Source organism: Aquarana catesbeiana, linkage group LG11 (genome assembly GCF_042186555.1).
Source record: "Aquarana catesbeiana isolate 2022-GZ linkage group LG11, ASM4218655v1, whole genome shotgun sequence".
NCBI classification, from domain to species: domain Eukaryota; kingdom Metazoa; phylum Chordata; class Amphibia; order Anura; family Ranidae; genus Aquarana; species Aquarana catesbeiana.
This window is the reverse complement of record NC_133334.1, coordinates 26,825,971-26,845,970: the sequence shown is the minus strand read 5'-3', so window position 1 is coordinate 26,845,970 and position 20,000 is coordinate 26,825,971. Positions and strand designations below refer to the sequence as shown.

General features: G+C 40.7%; 3 protein-coding genes across 3 annotated transcripts in view; 1 reads left to right on the top strand and 2 right to left on the bottom strand.

Annotated features, from left to right (window-relative positions):
* The window catches only part of LOC141111898 (serum amyloid A-5 protein-like), an 8,498-nt gene extending 7,280 nt beyond the window's left edge, over nt 1-1,218 (bottom strand). Inside the window, exon 1 of the mRNA XM_073604108.1 lies at nt 1,085-1,218. The gene's annotated coding sequence lies outside the window, so the exon portion shown is untranslated. The remainder of the gene's footprint in view (nt 1-1,084) is intronic.
* The window catches only part of SAAL1 (serum amyloid A like 1), a 165,567-nt gene that overhangs the window by 51,876 nt on the left and 93,691 nt on the right, over nt 1-20,000 (top strand). The window lies entirely within an intron of this gene.
* LOC141111899 (serum amyloid A-5 protein-like) overlaps nt 16,140-20,000 on the bottom strand; it is a 9,828-nt gene continuing 5,967 nt past the window's right edge. The window contains exons 3-4 of the mRNA XM_073604109.1: nt 19,622-19,760; nt 16,140-16,467 (exon numbers count right to left, since the gene is read on the bottom strand). Coding sequence (XP_073460210.1) covers nt 16,326-16,467; nt 19,622-19,760 — 281 coding nt within the window. The 3' untranslated portion in view covers nt 16,140-16,325. The remainder of the gene's footprint in view (nt 16,468-19,621; nt 19,761-20,000) is intronic.

The window sequence follows — 20,000 nt, the reverse complement described above, 5'->3', positions numbered from 1 at the left end:
AACATATATATATATATATATATATATATATATATATTTTTTAGTAGCGACTCTAGGGAATAAAATGGCGATTGTTGCAATATTTTATGTCACACTATATTTGCACAGCAGTCGTTCAAATGCAATTTTTTGGGAAAAAATTACACTTAAATGAATTAAAAAAAAAAACTAACCAGTAAAGTTAGCCCAATTGTTTTTGTATAATGTGAAAGATTTTACGCCGCGAGAATCGTGATCTTTTTATGCTGAGCAAAAAAAATTGTGATTCTCATTTTGCCCAGAATCGTTCAGCTCTACTGTCCACTGAAAACGGGTCACGGAAGTACAGAAAGAACGGCACTCCTGTGATCCATAGGGGAGGTACAGCCAAACTAGCTTTGCCTATACTTCTCGAATGGAAAAACATACAAAAAGAAAAGATGTATACACTTTAAAAAAAAACAAAAAAAACAAAACAGGCAGATGGATTACTCTGCCATCATGTTTCTGTTTTCTAAATCCTAAATCTAATTAACCCAAAAATTTGCAGCTGGGGAGCGGGGGTGGAGACATTGAGTGCTAAAAAATAACAGAAATAACATGGCATAGCTAAAAATGTTGTTATTTTAGTTTTTGTAGAACTGAATTAAAAATTCAGAGATGTGGGGGGGGGGGGGGGGGGGGGGTTGTTGGCATTCTTGCCTGGTCCCAGCATTGGGTGGGAATTCTCCTCAGTAGGACATAGAGGGAATAACCTGGGAGGGGGTTTTAATCCCGCCCTCTGTCTACTGTTGAAAATAAATAAATGTAAAACGAAAAAAAAAAGAAGAAGTCCGTGTAGGTCTTATTTTCAGGGTAGGGCTTATTTTCGGGGAAACAGGGTAGGGCTTATATTGCAGCCATCACCGACAATCACGCTAGGTCTTATTTTTGGGGAAACAGTGTATGTGTATATATATATATATATATATATATATATATGTATATGTGCAAAATGCATAAAACTGAGTTAAAAAAATTAATAAAATTGGCACGTTTACTGAGAAGAACATCAGACGTGTGTTAGTAAATTTGTAGTAAGTATAATGATGGTGTAGAAGCTCACCTAGATTCGGGATGTGTCCTGTGCTCCTGTCTTGGGATGTCCTCCTCCTCTCCTGTCCTCTTATTTATTTGGGAGTTGGGGGGTGGGGAGGGCTGTAATGTTTACTTTTTTTTTCTTTTCTTGTGGGTGGAATTCCTGTACTTTTTTTTTTTTTTTTTCTTGTGCCCCCTGCTGGGTATGGTGGGCACCGCGCACGTTCTGTCCATCATTTGTCAATAGGGGAATTTCCCGGCTGGAAAAAAATTGACTTTACGACCTTTCAACCTCAAAGGAGGAAAGTCGTAATCCAGTAATTGGGGGAAATCCCAGCCAAGGTCCAGAGGAGACGGATCGCAACTTTTGTTTTGTTTGCTGGATGAAATTTGGGAATAGTACAGATGATGTACAGGGTGTGCCGGGCAAATCTGTCTGGGATCAGTCTGCCACATGTAGATGTAACACATAAGGCTTGCTTCACATTTGTGCAATGCAGGAACGCACACAAAAAAAATCACACTCCTTCCCGCAACACACACAAGAAAAAACAAAAAAACATCCCTTGCAGGTGACTGTGCCAGTAATTCCTAATGATACCCCAAACTCACACCAACATGTATAGTAAAGGGGGATTTAATAAAACTCGTGCAGAATCTGATGCAGCTGTGCATTGTAACCAATGAGCTTCTTACTTCAGCTTGTTCTATTCAGCTTTGACAATAAAACCTGGAAGCTGATTGGTTTCTATGCAGAGCTGCACCAGATTTTGCACTCTCCAGTTTTAGTAAATTCCCCTCCAAAGTATGAAACAATAGTAAGAAGAGCCTGCAAGACTGTAATCCTTGAAGTATCGTTAATTTTTACATCAGAGTGACAATAAAACAATAAAGCTGACGCGTTTTTGGCAATAGATTTAGTCGTAGCTAGTTTGAAACAGATATGGCAAGAGATATATACAAGCTCCACCTCTACATAATTGGCCTATCAGGTTAGTGTCACAGAAAATTAGCATATTTAAAGAGGAGGACCCATCCTAAAAAAAATTAAAAGTCAGAAGCTACAAATACTGTAGCTGCTGACTTTTAATTGGACACTTACCTGTCCCTGGGTCCAGCGATGAGAAAGTGAAAGCGTGGACTAAGATTAAAGTCAAGATTTATGGCAGGATCAAAAAACAAAACAAAAAAATATATATTTATGGCAGGATCAAAAATTTATGGCAGGATCAAAAAAAGGAGAAAAAAAATGGCAGGATCAAAAAAAAAAAAAAAAAAAAAGGGGGGGAGAGATTTACAAATGATTGGTCAAATATGTCAGGAGGAAAAAATAGAAAGCAGAAGACAAGCACAGAAGGAACCTGAAAAGGACAAAATCTAAAGCAGGTGAACAATATCCCCAAAATATGCAACTTGGTGTATATAAAATATAATACAGTATCTCACAAAAGTGACCCCTCATATTTTTGTAAATATTTTCTTCTATCTTTTCATGTGACAACACTGAAGAAATGACACTTGGCTACAATGTAAAGTAGTGAGTGTACAGCTTGTATAACGGTTTAGACATTAATGACTGTGTGTTGAGTTATTTTGAGGGGACAGAAAATTTACACTGTTATACAAGCTGTACACTCACTACTTTACATTGTAGACAAGTGTCATTTCTTCAGTGTTGTCACATGAAAAGATAGAATAAAATATTTACAAAAATGTGAGGGTTGTACTCACTCTTGTGTGAGAATACTGTATGTGTATATGTGTGTGTGTGTGTGTGTGCATGTATGTGTATATATATATATATATATATATATATATATATATATATATATATATATATATATACACACACACACAAGCACTACTGGGAGAGGGTAAGAAATGTGTTGCCACCTTATAACAGGAAGTGCCTTCATATCAGCATGTTCGAAATAACATTTATTCGTTTAATAAAACTGCATATTTAGAAATATTGAAGGACTTCCTTTTTTTTTTTTTTTTTTTTTAAGCCTCCATCTGACGTGATATCAGGTTTAATTTATAGGGCAGTTCATTCATTTTAATGGGCTGCCCCCTACAGGCAACAATTGCAGCAAGGAAGCTAATGCACCTTTTTGAGCTTCGAGTGCTACAAATCCTTTAACTGCATGATTGGCGCTAATTTTGTAGTGTGCAAAAACGCTTATCGTGCTTGCTACGTTTTGGATGCCATTAAAGTGGAAGTAAACTCTCATTTGTGATTTTTACCTACAGGTAAGCTTATAATAAGTCTTACCTGTAGGTAAAATGAACGGGCACCGCTTAGGAGATATTTAGACAGGCAGCAGCCGGTGACGTGCTGGAGAAAGGACTCCTCCTTCTCCTCAACCCGGGAGGCGTCCACCATGCTAGTCCCAGGTATGCAGGTGGGAGATTGGAGCATGGAAGACATGGACTCGGGGGGGGGCAAATGTAACTGGGGTGCATGAAAGTGATGGAGCGGTTGCACAGCCCCTGCATTGCATCCATCTGACAGCTTGTGTAAAATCCCCACCTGACATACATGGGTGGCAATCAAAAAAACAAATTCTTGCAAGCTGCCATGTAAAGTTCCAATTGATTATTGAGGACAGCTGCTAGCATTGATCACGTCCAATATGCTTGTGTCAACCCAGTAAATAAAATGCTGCACTATACGAATGTAAGTTTATATAACCTTCACATTCAATATTGACACTGTTAACTCCAAAAAGTATATTGCAATCCTATGCAGTCACATGTTATATGTGTATTATAATCCTATATGATTAAAAATTGCAATCCCCAAGCGATAGTTATGCCGCGTACACACGGTCGGAATTTCCAACAACAAATGCTCCCCATTGATAACGTCATTTATGACGAAACCCGTCTGGGCGAGGACACGTGTTGACGTCACCACGCTCCTGCGTTAGGAGGACGGGATATCGTTTGCAGCCGGCCGGCTTTGCTTTTTACATGCAAAGTTTTTATCTCTATGTAAGTGCAATATCTTTTAATAAATTATTAGTTGTTACAGTATCACGCTATGGATGGCTTTTCTTCCTCTGTATATGGCTGGGTCTTGTGGTCTGTGTAAGGTCGTGTGGTGTCAGGAGTGGTCTGGGCATTTATCCAATCATCTAACCATCCAACCTCCAGTCCATCAGCGGATCTTCCTCACAAGAAAAGGCCCTGGCCGGGTATAAGCCAACTGCCCGATTTTGCCTGCCAGCTGGTAAGCAGGCTTTTCTTAAGGTGGTGGCACGTTTGATATATGTTTTGATTCACCCTGGTGTTCGTCATTAGATTAAATTGTTCACCGTTTATCCACGAGCAATTGCATGGACTTTCCATTTAATAGCGCAGCTTTTTTCCCCTTTAAACAAATGTTGGACGTGAGCTTGTTGTCGGAAATTCCGACCGTGTGTATGCTCCATCGGACATTTGTTGTCGGAATTTCCAACAACAAAAATTTGAGAAGGGAAGGGGATCGTCTGCTCCAGGTGGAATGTAGATATAGAACTCTCCTCGTAACTGGAACACCAGGTGCTGGCTAAGCATATAGCAACATGAGGCAAAAAGGAAGTTCTGGACAGCCGCACTCCGGAATATAGCCTTTATTTGTAAAAAGTAATATGACTAAGCACTGTTAAGTGTGAAACGCGTCAGATCGTTTGTCCCATTTTTTTGCTGTGGCTTGTATCTGTTGGACTTTTTACAAATAAAGGCTATATTCCGGAGTGCTGCTGTCCAGAACTTCCTTTTTGCCTCATGCAACAAAAATTTGAGCGCTGGATCTCAAATTTTCCAACAACAAAATCCCTTGTCGGAAATTCCGATCGTGTCTACACAATTGCGACGCACAAAATTCCACGCGTGCTCGGAATCAAGCAGAAGAGCCGCACTGGCTATCGAACTTTGTTTTTCTCGGCTCGTCGTACGTGTTGTACGTCACCACGTTCTTGACGATCGGAATTTCCGACAACATTTGTGCGACCTGTGTGTATGCAAGACAAGTTTGAGCCAACATCCTTCAGAAAAAAAAAACAGGATTTCGTTGTCGGAATGTCCGATTGTGTGTACGGGGCATTACAATGACAATCCTATGCGATTAAAGGTTGCAATCCTATGCGTTAATTGCTGTGACAACCTGTGTGCCTATACACAAATAAATATATATATATATATATACTGCATCCACATTATAATCCTATACAATTAAAATTGCAATCCCATGCGATAATTTCTGTGACAACATATGCGTCTATACACAACTTTACAATCTCATGCGATTAAAATTGCAATCCCTCTGCGACAATTCCAATGATAATCCTGTGCGATTAAAGATTACAATCCCCATATGTTGTGACAACCTGTGTGTCTATACACAACTATATATATATATATATATATATATATATATATATATATATATATATATATATATATATATATATATATATATAGTGCATCCACATTGATAAACAAAATAGCAAATATATCGTGCTTAAAGTGGTGTTCCGGCCGAAATTATACTTTTTAAATAAAAATCCCCCTATAATACACAAGCTTAATGTATTCTAGTAAAGTTAGTCTGTAAACTAAGGTCTGTTTTGTTAGTTTATAGCAGTAGTTTGTTATTTTATAAACTTACAGCTGGCCGTGGGCATCTGAAGCCAGACTGTATTTCTTCCTGGATCTCATCCTTGCAGATCTCGCACATGCTCAGTGCAGCACAAGCAGTGTAGTAGGTTTCAGGTCAGGTTTCCATAGCAACGGCAGTGTCATAGGAAGTTGCCACCCCTTCCCAGAAGGCATTACAAACAGGAAATGATGCGATGGGCCACGGCCAGGGAGGAGGAAGTGAAAAATGAATACAGCAGATATACAGTAGGTGCTGAGAAACATTTTTTAAAAATATCCAATTTGTTTACAGTGCACAGTTTAGTGAGGGATCCTGAAGAGTTTTAAAAGTGGGTGGAACTCCACTTTAACGTGCTCTTAGTGCAAAATTATTCATGCATTAAAGTGCCTTAAACAGAACGCAACATAAAAAGTCCCTTCCTATTTCATTCCACCTTATAATTCTCTTTACAGATAATAAAACAACATGTACTCGTATCCACTCTTGTGCTCCCCCTTAGGTGTATGCGCTCACCTTAGAGTGTGTGACCTCGCACCTAAGCTTGGTCAAAACACACTTTTAAACCACCTCTGGGTTTGTAATCAGCATTCAGATCCTTGGCTGGTTACTTGCACATGTATCCATATAGAAAACAGAGGAAACTCGATAGTGTAATATCGTTTTTTTTTAAATGTATTAAAAGATGACAATCTCCCCTATAATGGGGTACTCACATTTCATAGGTGCTAAAGTGCACCATTCTGTACAAGCCAGAAATTATGACAAGCGCTGTACTGTTGTGTCCTGTCCTCTGCTGAGACACTTCGCCGTCTCGCACACTATCCTGTCCCCTCCCCAACGCGTGTCGATACCGGGAAATGACGTGAGAATTCCCCCTGAAGAAGATACATCATTTCCCGGTATCGACACGCGTTGGGGAGGGGACAGAACCTTTTTTTCCTCTCTCCTTTTTTTTCCTCTTTTCCTTTCTTCTTCCTCCTTGCTCTCTACTTTTCTTTCTTTCTTTCTTTCTTTCTTTCTTTCTTTCTTTCTTTCTTTCTTTCTTTCTTTCTTTCTTTCTTTCTTTCTTTCTTTCTTTCTTTCTTTCTTTCTTTCTTTCTTTCTTTCTTTCTTTCTTTCTTTCTCCTGCCCCTTTCTTCTCTCTTGTTCCTTCTTCCTTCTCTCTTGTTCCTTCTTCCTTCTCTCTTGTTCCTTCTTCCTTCTCTCTTGTTCCTTCTTCCTTCTCTCTTGTTCCTTCTTCCTTCTCTCTTGTTCCTTCTTCCTTCTCTCTTGTTCCTTCTTCCTTCTCTCTTGTTCCTTCTTCCTTCTCTCTTGTTCCTTCTTCCTTCTCTCTTGTTCCTTCTTCCTTCTCTCTTGTTCCTTCTTCCTTCTCTCTTGTTCCTTCTTCCTTCTCTCTTGTTCCTTCTTCCTTCTCTCTTGTTCCTTCTTCCTTCTCTCTTGTTCCTTCTTCCTTCTCTCTTGTTCCTTCTTGCTTCTCTCTTGTTCCTTCTTGCTTCTCTCTTGTTCCTTCTTGCTTCTCTCTTGTTCCTTCTTGCTTCTCTCTTCTTGCTTCTCGCTTCTCTCTTCTTGCTTCTCTCTTCTTGCTTCTCTCTTCTTGCTTCTCTCTTCTTGCTTCTCTCTTCCTCATCTTTTGTTCTTCTTCATTCTTCCTATGACTTCTAATGCAACACTTGAAACAAACAGCACACCAGCATGATGTGACGCCTTCATAAAAATTTTAATAATCTCATGCCTCCCAGCTAACACGTATGTGCAGCGTCAAAGAGGGTGGGCTTTAACTGTCGCACATATGTGTCTATAGGCAGCTGAGGTTTACATGTTGAGAGCACGCTCCCTGCACAGTGATCAAGCTGTCATAGACAGCTCCCGGTCTCTAGTAATGATTGGGAGCTGGGCTGTCATGTGACCATTGTGACAGCCAATCACAGTGGTGATGTGATCCGGAAGTCTGTCTAGCCCTCCTGGGCATAAAGATCCTGTTGAGGGCACCTCAGGCGGGAATCAGTTAAGAAATAGTAAACTTGCCAACTGTGTTTGCGATATTGTTTGTCATAAAAATCATCATCCGGGAAGAGATCCGCTCATCTCTCTGTACACAAAGAAATCTCTATAACTAATCCCGTTATAAAGCATGCTGCCACTTATGTGGCGTGCGTCATCACTGACGTGTTTCAAGGGCGGACCCTCTTAAAGCACTGATAAAGAGGGGTCCGCCCTTAAAATACGTCCGAGTGACGCACGCCGGAGACAGCGGTTGTATGCTTTATAACGGGATTAGTTAGATTCCCAGTCTGGAAAAAGCAGCAAAGCTTTGGATTCCATTACTCTCATATAGAATAATAAATACTAATTACTATAATAAAATATTAATATAATTTATCTAAGTGGGCGAACTTTGACATTTTCCCGCACAGGATTGTATCATTTTAGTAGTGCGTTGCCTTTAAAGAAAATGGTACATGCACCTTTTCTGGTGCGTTACAGTCCATTTAGATGCATGGGCTGCCTTTAACAAAAGGCATGTTAAGTGAACACCGTGCAACAGCGTGAAGAGGCCCCAAAAGTATGGGCAGACCTGACCTGCATTTCACTTCTGCAGTCCGCTTGGCTACTTAAACATCTTAGCAGTTGGCAGCAGAGAGAAGGACAAGAACTCCTCCTCCCGATCCTGTGCTAGTCTCTCGCCCCCTCACCATCTCAGCAGTCGGCTGCAGAGAGGAGGACAGAACTCCTTTTTAGAGACCTGCACCTCTCTGTGCTGTCGCAGCAACACCTCGTCTCCGCCTCACAAGTCTCAACATTCAGCTGATTCCTGCCCTCCTCTGGTCCACCTCCAGACTCTGTGTAGTGTCACATATGGCGACCCATCACATTTCGCTACCCGCTGGAGTGCGCATGCGCGACGCCGCCATATGCGTTCCAACACTTTTACGACAAAACTCCACCCCTAAGTCCAGGTTCAAGCCCCACCATCCAAGTGGACATAGAGGTAGATTATAATTATGCCGAGCGAAGCGAGGCCGTGCCCGAAGCGTGGCGAGCGAAGGGGAGTTTTGTCGTATATGTGTTGGAACGCTAATGGCGGCGTCGCGCATGCACACTCCAGCGGGTAGCAAAATGTGATGTGACGCTACATCGGCACATTCTGTTTCCCACCCCAGCTTCTTCCCAGCAGTAGCACAAGGTAAGGGGGCTGGCACTGTGATCTAAGGGAGGGTTGGGGGACTCTTGACTTCTGACGGTGGGTGGGCTGGTGGGTGGGCTTGCTCTGTACATCTAGTCTTATAGATACAACCGGCCCTTTTGAGGACAACCATAGTTCTGATGAGGCCTGAGATGAAATTGAGTTTGACACCCCTGCCTGCCATAACTCATTGACTCTTATGAATTGTTGCACTCACCCGCTTTTATTCTCTCATAAAGTGTTGACTGTAGTGCACTAGGCCTGTGTGCCCGCCTTGTTTGTATTTTCTTTTCAGGCCAAATGTTGTTCATTCAGAATAGAGTGAATCAGAAAAACACCACATTATGACCACCAAACAGAGCTGACAATCAAAGTAAATAAGTAATTTCCTGTGATCATCAGCTCCCTCTAGTGGCCATAATGCCGTATTTTCCTGATTCAGTCTAAGACAGCACAGTGGCTAAGTAGTTGGCACATCCACCTGCCATCATTAGGGTCATCGGTGCCAACCACGGCACTACCTGCCTGCAGTTTGCATGGTCTCCCTGTGCCTGTGTGGGTTTTCTCCCACACTCCAAAGACATGCTGGTAGGTTAATTGGCTCCTGTCTAAATTGGCCCCAGTATGTGTATGTATGGGTGTGAGTTAGGGACCGTAGATTGTAAGCTCCTTTGGGGCAGGTCTGATGTGAATGTATAACCATTTAATGCAGGGCTCGACAAAACCCAGGCGCCAGGTCGCAATGGCGACTAGAAACTGCGTCCTGGTGACTGGGCTACACCGCAGCAGCTGGGACGTGCCCCCCCCCCCGCGGGTACGAGGACTTCAGCCGGGCTTTGAGGCCTGCTGGAGCGGGATACACGCTTTCTGCTAACCAACGCCCTCTGGTGGACTGTGATGAGCGCAGATCGCTCTCACTGCCCGCCCATCTCCGACATCATCTTCCCAGTTTTGACAGCTGGGGTTGAGGTTGCGGCTTGATTGGTCGCCCCCTTCCTGTGGACGGGGAGGGTTGCCTGTCAGTGGCATCTTACATAAGTTAACAAATCAAAGACGACGGTTCCGCGCTTAGGAGGCAGGGAAGTGAAAAGAACTGCAGCCCCTCTAACCCAGAATATCACCTAGGTGAGATTCCAATCAATCAAAAATTCTAAAATAAGGGAATGGCGCTGTTCTATGGCATATACACTGGATAATTAATAGTGTTGGTAGAAAATAAAATATAATAGTGAATACAACAAATCTGTGTGAAAAAATGTGGTAAAATAAGGAGTCAAATATAGATGAAATACTCCTACACCAATACACTCTAAGGTAAAGTGCAAAGTGCTAGAACAAAAATAATCAATTATATCCGTAAAAATAAAAATATGCAAAAATTCCAAGATAGTGGTAAAAATTATTTGGCAAAATATCAGAATCTACTGAACCACTCTGATAGCAAAACCAATAAAGAAGCAGAGTATATATGTAAAATATATTCAAATAAAATTATGCAAGCATACCAAAATAGTGTTCTAAAATTGTGCAAAATATCAAAACATTGTGAGCCACTCCGATGTCAAAACAATAAAATAAGCAGAGTGGTAAGAAAGTAATACTAAAAATAAGTGAAAAGGACTGTGAAAAGTAAAAAAGTGAAGTAATGTCCCAAAGAATTCAAACGATCAGAAAAAACTATAATATGTCCTTTCGATCAGTGGCAATATTCTTGTTGTGGTAAGTGCTCCCCGTCTTCCACTGCACCCCCACTTGTGCCCTCACTCACCAGAGTGCCCAACCCCTGCAGGGGTAAAAGGCATGTAGATCAGATCCAGCAATGATGTTCCTTTAAGATGATCTTCAGTCCAATGGCCGTCCTCCCCTTCTCTGGTATCGCGGTTCCCCCAGCATTAAACATCCATATGTGGCAGAGAAAAAAATGCTCTCATAGCGTGAATCCGAAAAATTATGTAGTTTATTGTTGAAAAGTATATATAAAATACAAAGGAAGGAGCTGACAGCGCTCCGCTACAAGTTAAAAGCCTTGGCTGGATAGGCAGCTTGTTCTGGCGTGCGTTCCACCAGCCGCCTATGCAAACCCGGAAGAATCGTAACACAAGAGGTAGACGTATGCGTATCACGTGGCCACGCCTTACACGTTTCGTCATCAAGACGTCATCTGAGGCGCGCAGATGACATCTTGATGACGAAACGCCTAAGGCGTGGCCACGTGATACGCATACGTCTACCTCTTGTGTTACGATTCTTCCGGGTTTGCATAGGCGGCTGGTGGAATGCACGCCGGAACACGCTGCCTATCCAGCCAAGGCTTTTAACTTGTAGCGGAGCGCTGTCAGCTCCTTCCTTTGTATTTTATATATAAAAACCTAAAAAAATTAAAATCTTAAAACAAGATCTATACATAGTAATACAAAACAAGAAAGGAAAAAGCTAAATATCTCCTTTTATAAGCATATATTGTACATTTAGCTTTTTCCTTTCTTGTTTTGTATTACTATGTATAGATCTTGTTTTAAGATTTTAATTTTTTTAGGTTTTTATGTACACCCAGAGGAGTACATTATTGTTATTTATACATGATTTAGCTCTTGTACATTAAGGATTGAGATATATAGCTGCCAGAGCCTGTCCCGTCCTATACGCACTGACAGAGCCATTATGTATACCACACCGGAGTGTTTTCATAGAAAATCCACCATCAGGGACACTGGATAAGTACACATGTGAGCCAGTGCAAAATGCTGTATGTTACTAATATGGAGCATTACGCTGAGCGCTAATCCCAGTTTCCCCCTGTTTACATCACTCCCTACCCCCTGTTCTACACTCTTTTTACACTGTTTTTACTATTATCTGCAGTTGGTTTGGGAACTACCTGCGACTATATAAGGTCCACCAAGCCGCCACCTTTAAGCGCCTTATATCGAGCACTGTCTTTACCAATCAGTCCTCATAGTCCTATTTGCGGCCATATATATCTAATAACATGCCACAGACATCTATGATATTAGTGATGCGCCTTCTAACTTGGTTTACATCTACTGACACAATCCCCTAAAAAATGGCCACCGGTATATTATATTAGGCTACAGGAAAATGGCAGCCTATTCAACATAGAAGCCTACGGCACTGGGAATGTGCCTTCCAACCAAAAAAATGGCCGCGCGCATGTTTCGAAACTGACCCTTTCAAACATGGCCGCCATAACATTACAGCGGGCCACAAGAAAATGGCCGCCCATTGACTACAATGAGAAAACTATTTAAAGACATGAATGTGCCTCCCCTGTCATCCCCTGATGAAGTCACGTGATTGGGTGACGTCACGCGTAGGGACGGGATAGGCACTGACACAGATCTGGATTGACGAGCTCGCCGCTCGTAGGATTTACATGTGATATGCATCTACTTCATGTGAGTACATGCTTTTAACCTCAATAAAAATATCGATTTGTCCGAAATACTACACTATCTGGTACCCTTTTTGTTCTCCCTTATGTTGACTCTGCTACTATTGATGCTGGTACTGAGGGATTAAAGTACAGGGACCACTGGCTCCGGTCCAGGGACCCCAAAGAGAGACCATCTCCTCCATTTACCTTCTATGCGGTTGTCCCATTGCCGCAAGGTAAGGGGCCATTACTCACCTGTTTGTGTTTGAGCACGAAAAGGATATATACCCTCTCTCTTTCGGCACCCCACCGGCTATTTGCTGCACAGTTGGATTGCTAAAGGATCACAAAATATCTCTTTTGAGCTTGCACTGGCATATATGTTTTATTGCATTTAAAAGACTTGGTTTGGACTTCACGCAACAATATATATATTTTTTAGTGTCATTAACTATTTGGGTTTCATAGAGAGACGTCACACACCTGTTTTTTGCACTTATGTGTTTTTTGCACATTATTTATTTTTTGCATAGGTTGCACTCTTTCCTTCATGAATATTTATTTTGCATAGTTTGCACTTTTTATATTTATTATATATTATTATAGTTTGCACATGCTATGTTTGTGATATTTACTATTTTTATTACTCACTGTTTTAGTACATGTATATGATCATATCTATTTATATGGGTTGCACAGACACAACAGCACTTGGTTTTTTGCACAAATTATCATAGCACCAGGTGTGTATGAGGATTATGGGTGGGATGTGTGTGATGTGTGTGATGTGTGGGATGTGTGGGATGAGTGTAGGGCTGAAACAACTAATCGATTTATCCACAACTAATCGATTATGAAATGAATTGATTACTATTTTCATAATCGATTAATCGGCCAGTAACATAATGGGGTTAAAAAAAATAAAATGAGCCCTTATAGTACAAAAAGAGCAAATAATCGCTACTGTAAATATTACTTTCACAGTTCTACAGTAAAAAAATGAACCCCTTACAATAGTGATTATCTGCTTTTTTTTTTTGTACTATTAAGGGCTAATTTTAGTTTTTTGAACCCCATTATGTTACTAAACGTCTTAGACCTGGTTCATATCTATGTGTTTTTTTGTGCTTTTTGCATAAACGCACTACAGTTCATTTACATGGTTTCCTATGGGACACATTCACATCTATGCTTTTTTCAGCCACTGCGTATTTGGAAAGGGTCAGGGACTTTTTTTAAGGCGAAACTCTGCTTCTTTTGGTTCAATATACTTCAATGGAGAAGCATGTAATGCGTTTTTGCAGCAATTTGTGTTTTTTAATTTGCCCAACAACAAATTGGCCAAAAAAAATGCAAAAACACAAATCGCAGCAAAATCAAAACGCACAGCAAAAAGCACTGCAGAAACAGATCAAAAGCAAACTACATAGGTGTGTTCCGAGCCTTATGCTGGCCACACCGATCAATTTTTTTTTAGACGAAAAATCTTTGTACATTCGCTGAATAAAAGAATGTTGTTTGAAATTTTCACTTGTTTTTAACATTCTGTTTTTAAAATGAATGTCATTTCTGAAAGAAAACCACATCCACTGTCTGAAAATTCCTTTGATTATTTCCAAATTTTCCCGTCACTGTGGTTGAAAATGAATGACCCCACTAACGATTACAAAATCGAACGAATGTTCTTAAAATTACATTTTTTTTTTAAGGAAGACATTGTTTTTTTTTTTTTTAATGTGATCTCTGAGTCTGATATTTACCAGATTCACCCTTTAATAGTATATACAGTATATCTCCTCTAATAGTATGCACAGTATATCTCTCCTCTAATAGTATGCACAGTATATCTCTCCTCTAATAGTATATACAGTATATCTCTCCTCTAATAGTATATACAGTATATCTCTCCTCTAATAGTATATACAGTATGTCTCTCCTCTAATAGTATATACAGTATATCTCTCCTCTAATAGTATATACAGTATATCTCTCCTCTAATAGTATATACAGTATGTCTCTCCTCTAATAGTATATACAGTATATCTCTCCTCTAATAGTATATACAGTATATCTCTCCTCTAATAGTATATACAGTATATCTCTCTTCTGTCTGTTATTCTCAGAGTGGATTTGATATTTTGCTCCCAACCATATAGTTGGTTATTTATATTTACCACTGCATATAGTTATTTAAGAATAAATTGCCTTTTTTTAAAACTTTACATATTAACTAAATTATACACCGTATTTTTTTTTTTAAGGTTATTAACCGATTAATCGAAACAATAATCGGCCAACTAATCGATTATGAAAATAATCGTTAGTTGCAGCCCTAGATGAGTGTGATGTGTGGGATGAGTGGGATGTATGTGATGTATGGGATGTATGTGATGTATGGGATGTATGTGATGTATGGGATGTCACATACAAGCATCTGGAATGGATGCTCAATGATGAGCTCAGGTCGGGGCATTTTCTGAAATCAGTGGGCAGCCTGTGTGCAGATCATAAGTTGGGCCCCCGCAGCTGAGAAAAAAGTGCGGCGCTCGCTCTGCGCCACAGGAAAAGTTGGTTGTGATTTTCATTGCGCTGAATACTGGCTGTGGCTAAAGGAATTGTGTGATGACAGGCCGCTGGCCTAAAATCCGACCGTTGGTACGCTCCATCGGACAATTGTCGGATTTTCCGCAGTACTGAGCTCCCCCCCCACCATTACTGTTCTGAGCCCTCCAGTATTGTCCTGAGCTCCCCATTATTGTCCCGAGCTCCGCCCACCATTACTGTGCTGAGAACCCCCCACCATTACTGTCCTGAGACTCCCATTATTGCCCCGAGCTCCCCCCACCATTACTGTGCTGAGCTCCCCATTATTGCCCTGAGCACCCCCCACCATTACTGTCCTGAGACTCCCATTACTGTGCTTAGCTCCCCATTATTGCCCTGAGCTCCCCCCACCATTACTGTCCTGAGCTCCCCATTATTGCCCTGAGCTCCGCTGACCATTACTGTCCTGAGCTCCCCCCCCATTATTGTACTGAGCCCCCCATTATTGTCCCGAGATCCTCCCATCATAACTGTCCTGAGACCCCAATTATTGTCCTGAGCTCCCCCCACCATTACTGTCCTGAGCTCTCCCCCCCCCCACCACCATTATTATCCTGAGCCCCCCCCCAACCACCATTATTATCCTGAGCTCCCCCCCACCACCATTATTATCCTGAGCTCCCCCCCCACCACCATTATTATCCTGAGCTCCCCCCCACCACCATTATTATCCTGAGCTCCCCCCCACCACCATTATTATCCTGAGCCCCCCCCCCAACCACCATTATTATCCTGAGCTCCCCCCCACCACCATTATTATCCTGAGCTCCCCCCCACCACCATTATTATCCTGAGCTCCCCCCCCCACCACCATTATTATCCTGAGCTCCCCCACCACCACCATTATTATCCTGAGCTCCCCCCCCCCACCACCATTATTATCCTGAGCTCCCCCCCCCCCACCATTATTGTCCTGAGCCCCCCCCACCATTATTATCCTGAGCCCCCCCCCCCCACCCTTATTGTCCTGAGCTAATGAAAAAAAATGCACCACAAATGCATGTAAACGTGCATAGAGAACCGCATATGGGGATTGCAACACTAATGAACCCCTAATTAGTGCGTTTTTCAAGTCACATGTTCAGAACGCTTTTGTAAGATGTGTCTTGTGTTGCATTATTTTTGTGCATCTTTTTAACAATGTGCTAAAAGTGCATAATGCATGTTGAGGAAAGCGCACATGTGTTTCCTAATGCGTTGGTGTGATCGGGCCCCAGACCTGGAATAGGTAATAACCTGGAAGAATGAGCCTGGCATTGATGATATGTAAATATTTATTATTTATATGCAGATATGAAATGTTTCTATAATTCTGGATAATATTTGTACAATGTAACATTTTGCATCATTCCCGGTCTTGTGGGTTCAGCAGCGTTTCCTGTCCATTGATTGGTTATTGATTGTTCTCGTAGTTGTGATGTCAGATGATCGGAAGGCGGGGCTTAGTATTTGTTGGGTAGCCCCGCAGGCCTGTAGCGATTGGGGTCACCTCCGTTCCTCCCCCAGTGATTGGCTTCCTGGTCCAGCCGGCTGTCCTCCGCTCCTCTGCCGCTGCCTCGCGTCTGGACGGCTTCTCTTCCATTGCTAGAGAAAGATGGAGACCAGAGTCAGCACACACCGGGGGGGGGAGGGGTTAATTAATGAATATCAGATCATTGACTGATCGACCTGTCTGATGTCCTAAGCCAGTAGTCTCCAAACTACGGCCCAGGGGCCGGATGTGGCCCTTTTAATTGCTTTTATCTGGCCCTTGGGACAATATTTCATCCTCTGGCGCCCACAAAGGGGCACAACCCCCCCCCCCACTGGCGCCCACAAAGGGGCACAATCCCCCCCCCCCCCGCACTGGCGCCCACAAAGGGGCACAATCCCTTTTGGACGACGCTTTAAAATTTAGGTCACCAGCTTAAAGTTACAGAGGAGGTCTTAAAATTATTATATTGCTCTCGAAATAATGTTTGTGGCGATGGCTCACATGTGTAGTACGAACGCTGTTTACATATGCGGGCGCAACCTACGTATGTGAGCATGAGGGGACGGGGAGCTTTTAATTTTTTTTTTTTTTTTTATTATTATTATTATTTTTTTTTTTTTTCTACACTGTCCCTTTTATTTTCTTTTTGATCACTTTTTATTCCTATTACAAGAAATGTAAATACCCCTTGTAATAGAAATAAGGATGACCGGTCCTCTTTAGACATCTGGGGTCAGACCCCACACATCTCCTCTGACCTGGAAAGCATGGAATGACATGGAGAAAAAAAAAATCTCTGCTTTCCAGGAAAAAAAAACTGACAGTATTTACATCTGCCTGAGCCTGTGTTTTCGTCAGATTTGGCGACCCGTCACAATTTGTAACGGAAGTGACGGTCCGTCGCCACCATCTTGCTACACCCCTCACTGCTCTACAGTAAGGATACAGTGAGAGATACAGTGAGAAGGCGGCAAGCGGACATCTTGTTACACCCACCGGAGTCTTACATTTCACTAGGGCTGCAACTAACGATTATTTTCATAATCGATTAGTTGGCCGATTATTGTTTCGATTAATCGATTAATCGGTTGATAAGCTTAAAAAAAAAGTGTTGTGCATAATTTAGTTAATTTGTAAAGTTTAAAAAAAAAAGGCAATGTATTCTTAAATATCTCTTTGCAGTGGTAAATATAAATAACTATATGGTTAGGGAGCAACATATCTAATCCACTCTGAGAATAACAGACAGAAGAGATATACTGTATATACTATTAGAGGAGAGATATACTGTATATGCTATTAGAGGATATATACTATTAAAAAAGGGGTGAATCTGGTAAATATCATCAGACTCAGAGATCAATTTTTTTTTTATTTTTTTTTTTTAAACAATGTCTTCCTTAAAAAAAAAATGGCATTTTAAGAACGTTTGTTCGATTTTCTAATCGTTAGTGGGGTCAAATTGACGTTCATTTTCAACCACAGTGACAATTTGGAAATGTTAGAAAACTTCTTGGTCAAAGGAATTTTCAGACGGTGTATGTGGTTTTCGTTCATTTTAAAAACAATGTTAAAAACAAGTAAAAATTTCAAACATTCTTTCATTCAGCGAACGTACAAAGATTTTTCGTCTGAATATTCTTGTCTGAAAATTGATCCCTGTGGCCAGCATAAGGCTCGCTACACACCTATGCAGTTTGCTTTTGATATGTTTCTGTAGTGCTTTTTGCTGTGCATTTTGATTTTTGCTCACGTGATTTTGCTGCAATTTGCAATTTTTTGCATTTTATGGCCAATTTGTTGTTGGGCAGATTAAAAAACACAAATTGCTACAAAAACGCATTACATGCTTTTCTGCAGCTTTTCCATTGAAGTGTATTGAACCAAAAAAGCACAGTTTTGCATAAAAAAAAAGTCCCTGACCCTTTCCAAATACGCAGCGGCTGAAAAAAAGCATAGATGTGAATGTGTCCCATAGGAAACCATGTAAATGAACTGCAGTCCGTTTCTGCAAAAAGCACCAAAAAACACATAGATGTGAACCAGGTCTAAGACGTTTAGTAACATAATGGGGTTAAAAAAACCCCTAAAATTAGCCCTTTATAGTACAAAAAAAGCAAATAATCTCTATTGTAAGGGGTTCATTTTTTTTTACTGTAGAACGGTGATAGTAACATTTACAGTAGCGATTTGCTCTTTTTTGTACTATGAAAGGCTCAATTTAATTTTTTTAACCCCATTATGTTACTGGCCGATTAATCGATTATGAAAATAGTAATCGATTATTTTCATAATCGATTAGTTGTCGATTAATCGATTAGTTGTTTCAGCCCTACATTTCACACTTATTTTTTAACAGTAAACGGAGCCTATTTAGTGAAATAGAGTATTTAGAAATTCGACGGACTGTTTAGATGTTCAATTTTAACCACTTAAGGACCGAGCCACTTTTTGAGATGTGTTGTTTACAAATTAAAAAAAAGTTTTTTGTTGGTTTTTTTTTTTTTTTTCTAGAAAATTACTTAAATTACTTACATTATATATTTTTTTTCTAACACCCTAGAGAATAAAATGGTGGTTGTTGCAATACTTTGTGTATGTGTGTGACATAATAAATAAAGATATATATATATATATATATATATATATATATATATATATATATATATATATATATTATATCACATCACATCACACCACACACGTGTATAATGTGTGTGTTGGGGGTTCTAAGTAATTTTCTAGCAAACAAAAAAGTAGATTTTTACATGTAGAAGCGAAGTGGCAGTAATGGCCCGGGGGGGTAAGAAGTGGTTAAAGCAACCTGTCAAGTAAAAAAAAAATTGTATTAATAATAAAAAAAAAAAAAAAAAAAAATCCTCTGTTTACCCCTTAATTTTCTCTAATCAGATTTTATTAACTCTTTATTCTCCTCCATTTATTTTATAAACTATTAATAATTAAAACTTGTTTTTTTTGTTTGCTCTGTTCATTGATATTTTTACACCTTTAATATATATTTACACATTTCACATTGAAAAAAAGCGCAAAAAAAAAAAAAAGTATCGGTACTCGTAAAAAAAAAAAATGGTATTGGTGCATCTCTAATTGTCAGTCAAACTATCACAGCACTGAAAGCTGTGTCTGGGTAATGAAGGGGTATTACAGGCTGGTACTCGGGTGGTTGGTGAAGATATTTTTGCACACTCGGCATGTTTCCTCCACCGTCGGCCTCTCCTCAGCCTCCTATAACTGCTCTCTTACCTTATAACCTTGGCAGCCCAAGACCCGCCTGGTCCTCGCTGTGCAGCATCGTAGTTCCCCCGAGCGTGGAAATACTTGTCTGCATTTTTGTAGTTGGCTTCTCTCATATCCATGTAGGCTCTGGCCATGTCACGGGACCCTGAAACACACAGGAGGTACTGAAATGAGTCTTATATTCTGCTGACAACAGGCTTGAGGGCTCTGGAGAGGAGTACTGAGGCTGTGATGTTTATAGGAATCTACACTACATTGTCAAAAGTATTGGGACGCCAGCCTTAGTCCGTAGGGTTCAATATTGAGTTGGCCCACCCTTTGCAGCTATAACAGCTTCAACTCTTCTGGGAAGGCCGTCCACAAGGTTTAGGAGTGTGTCTATGGG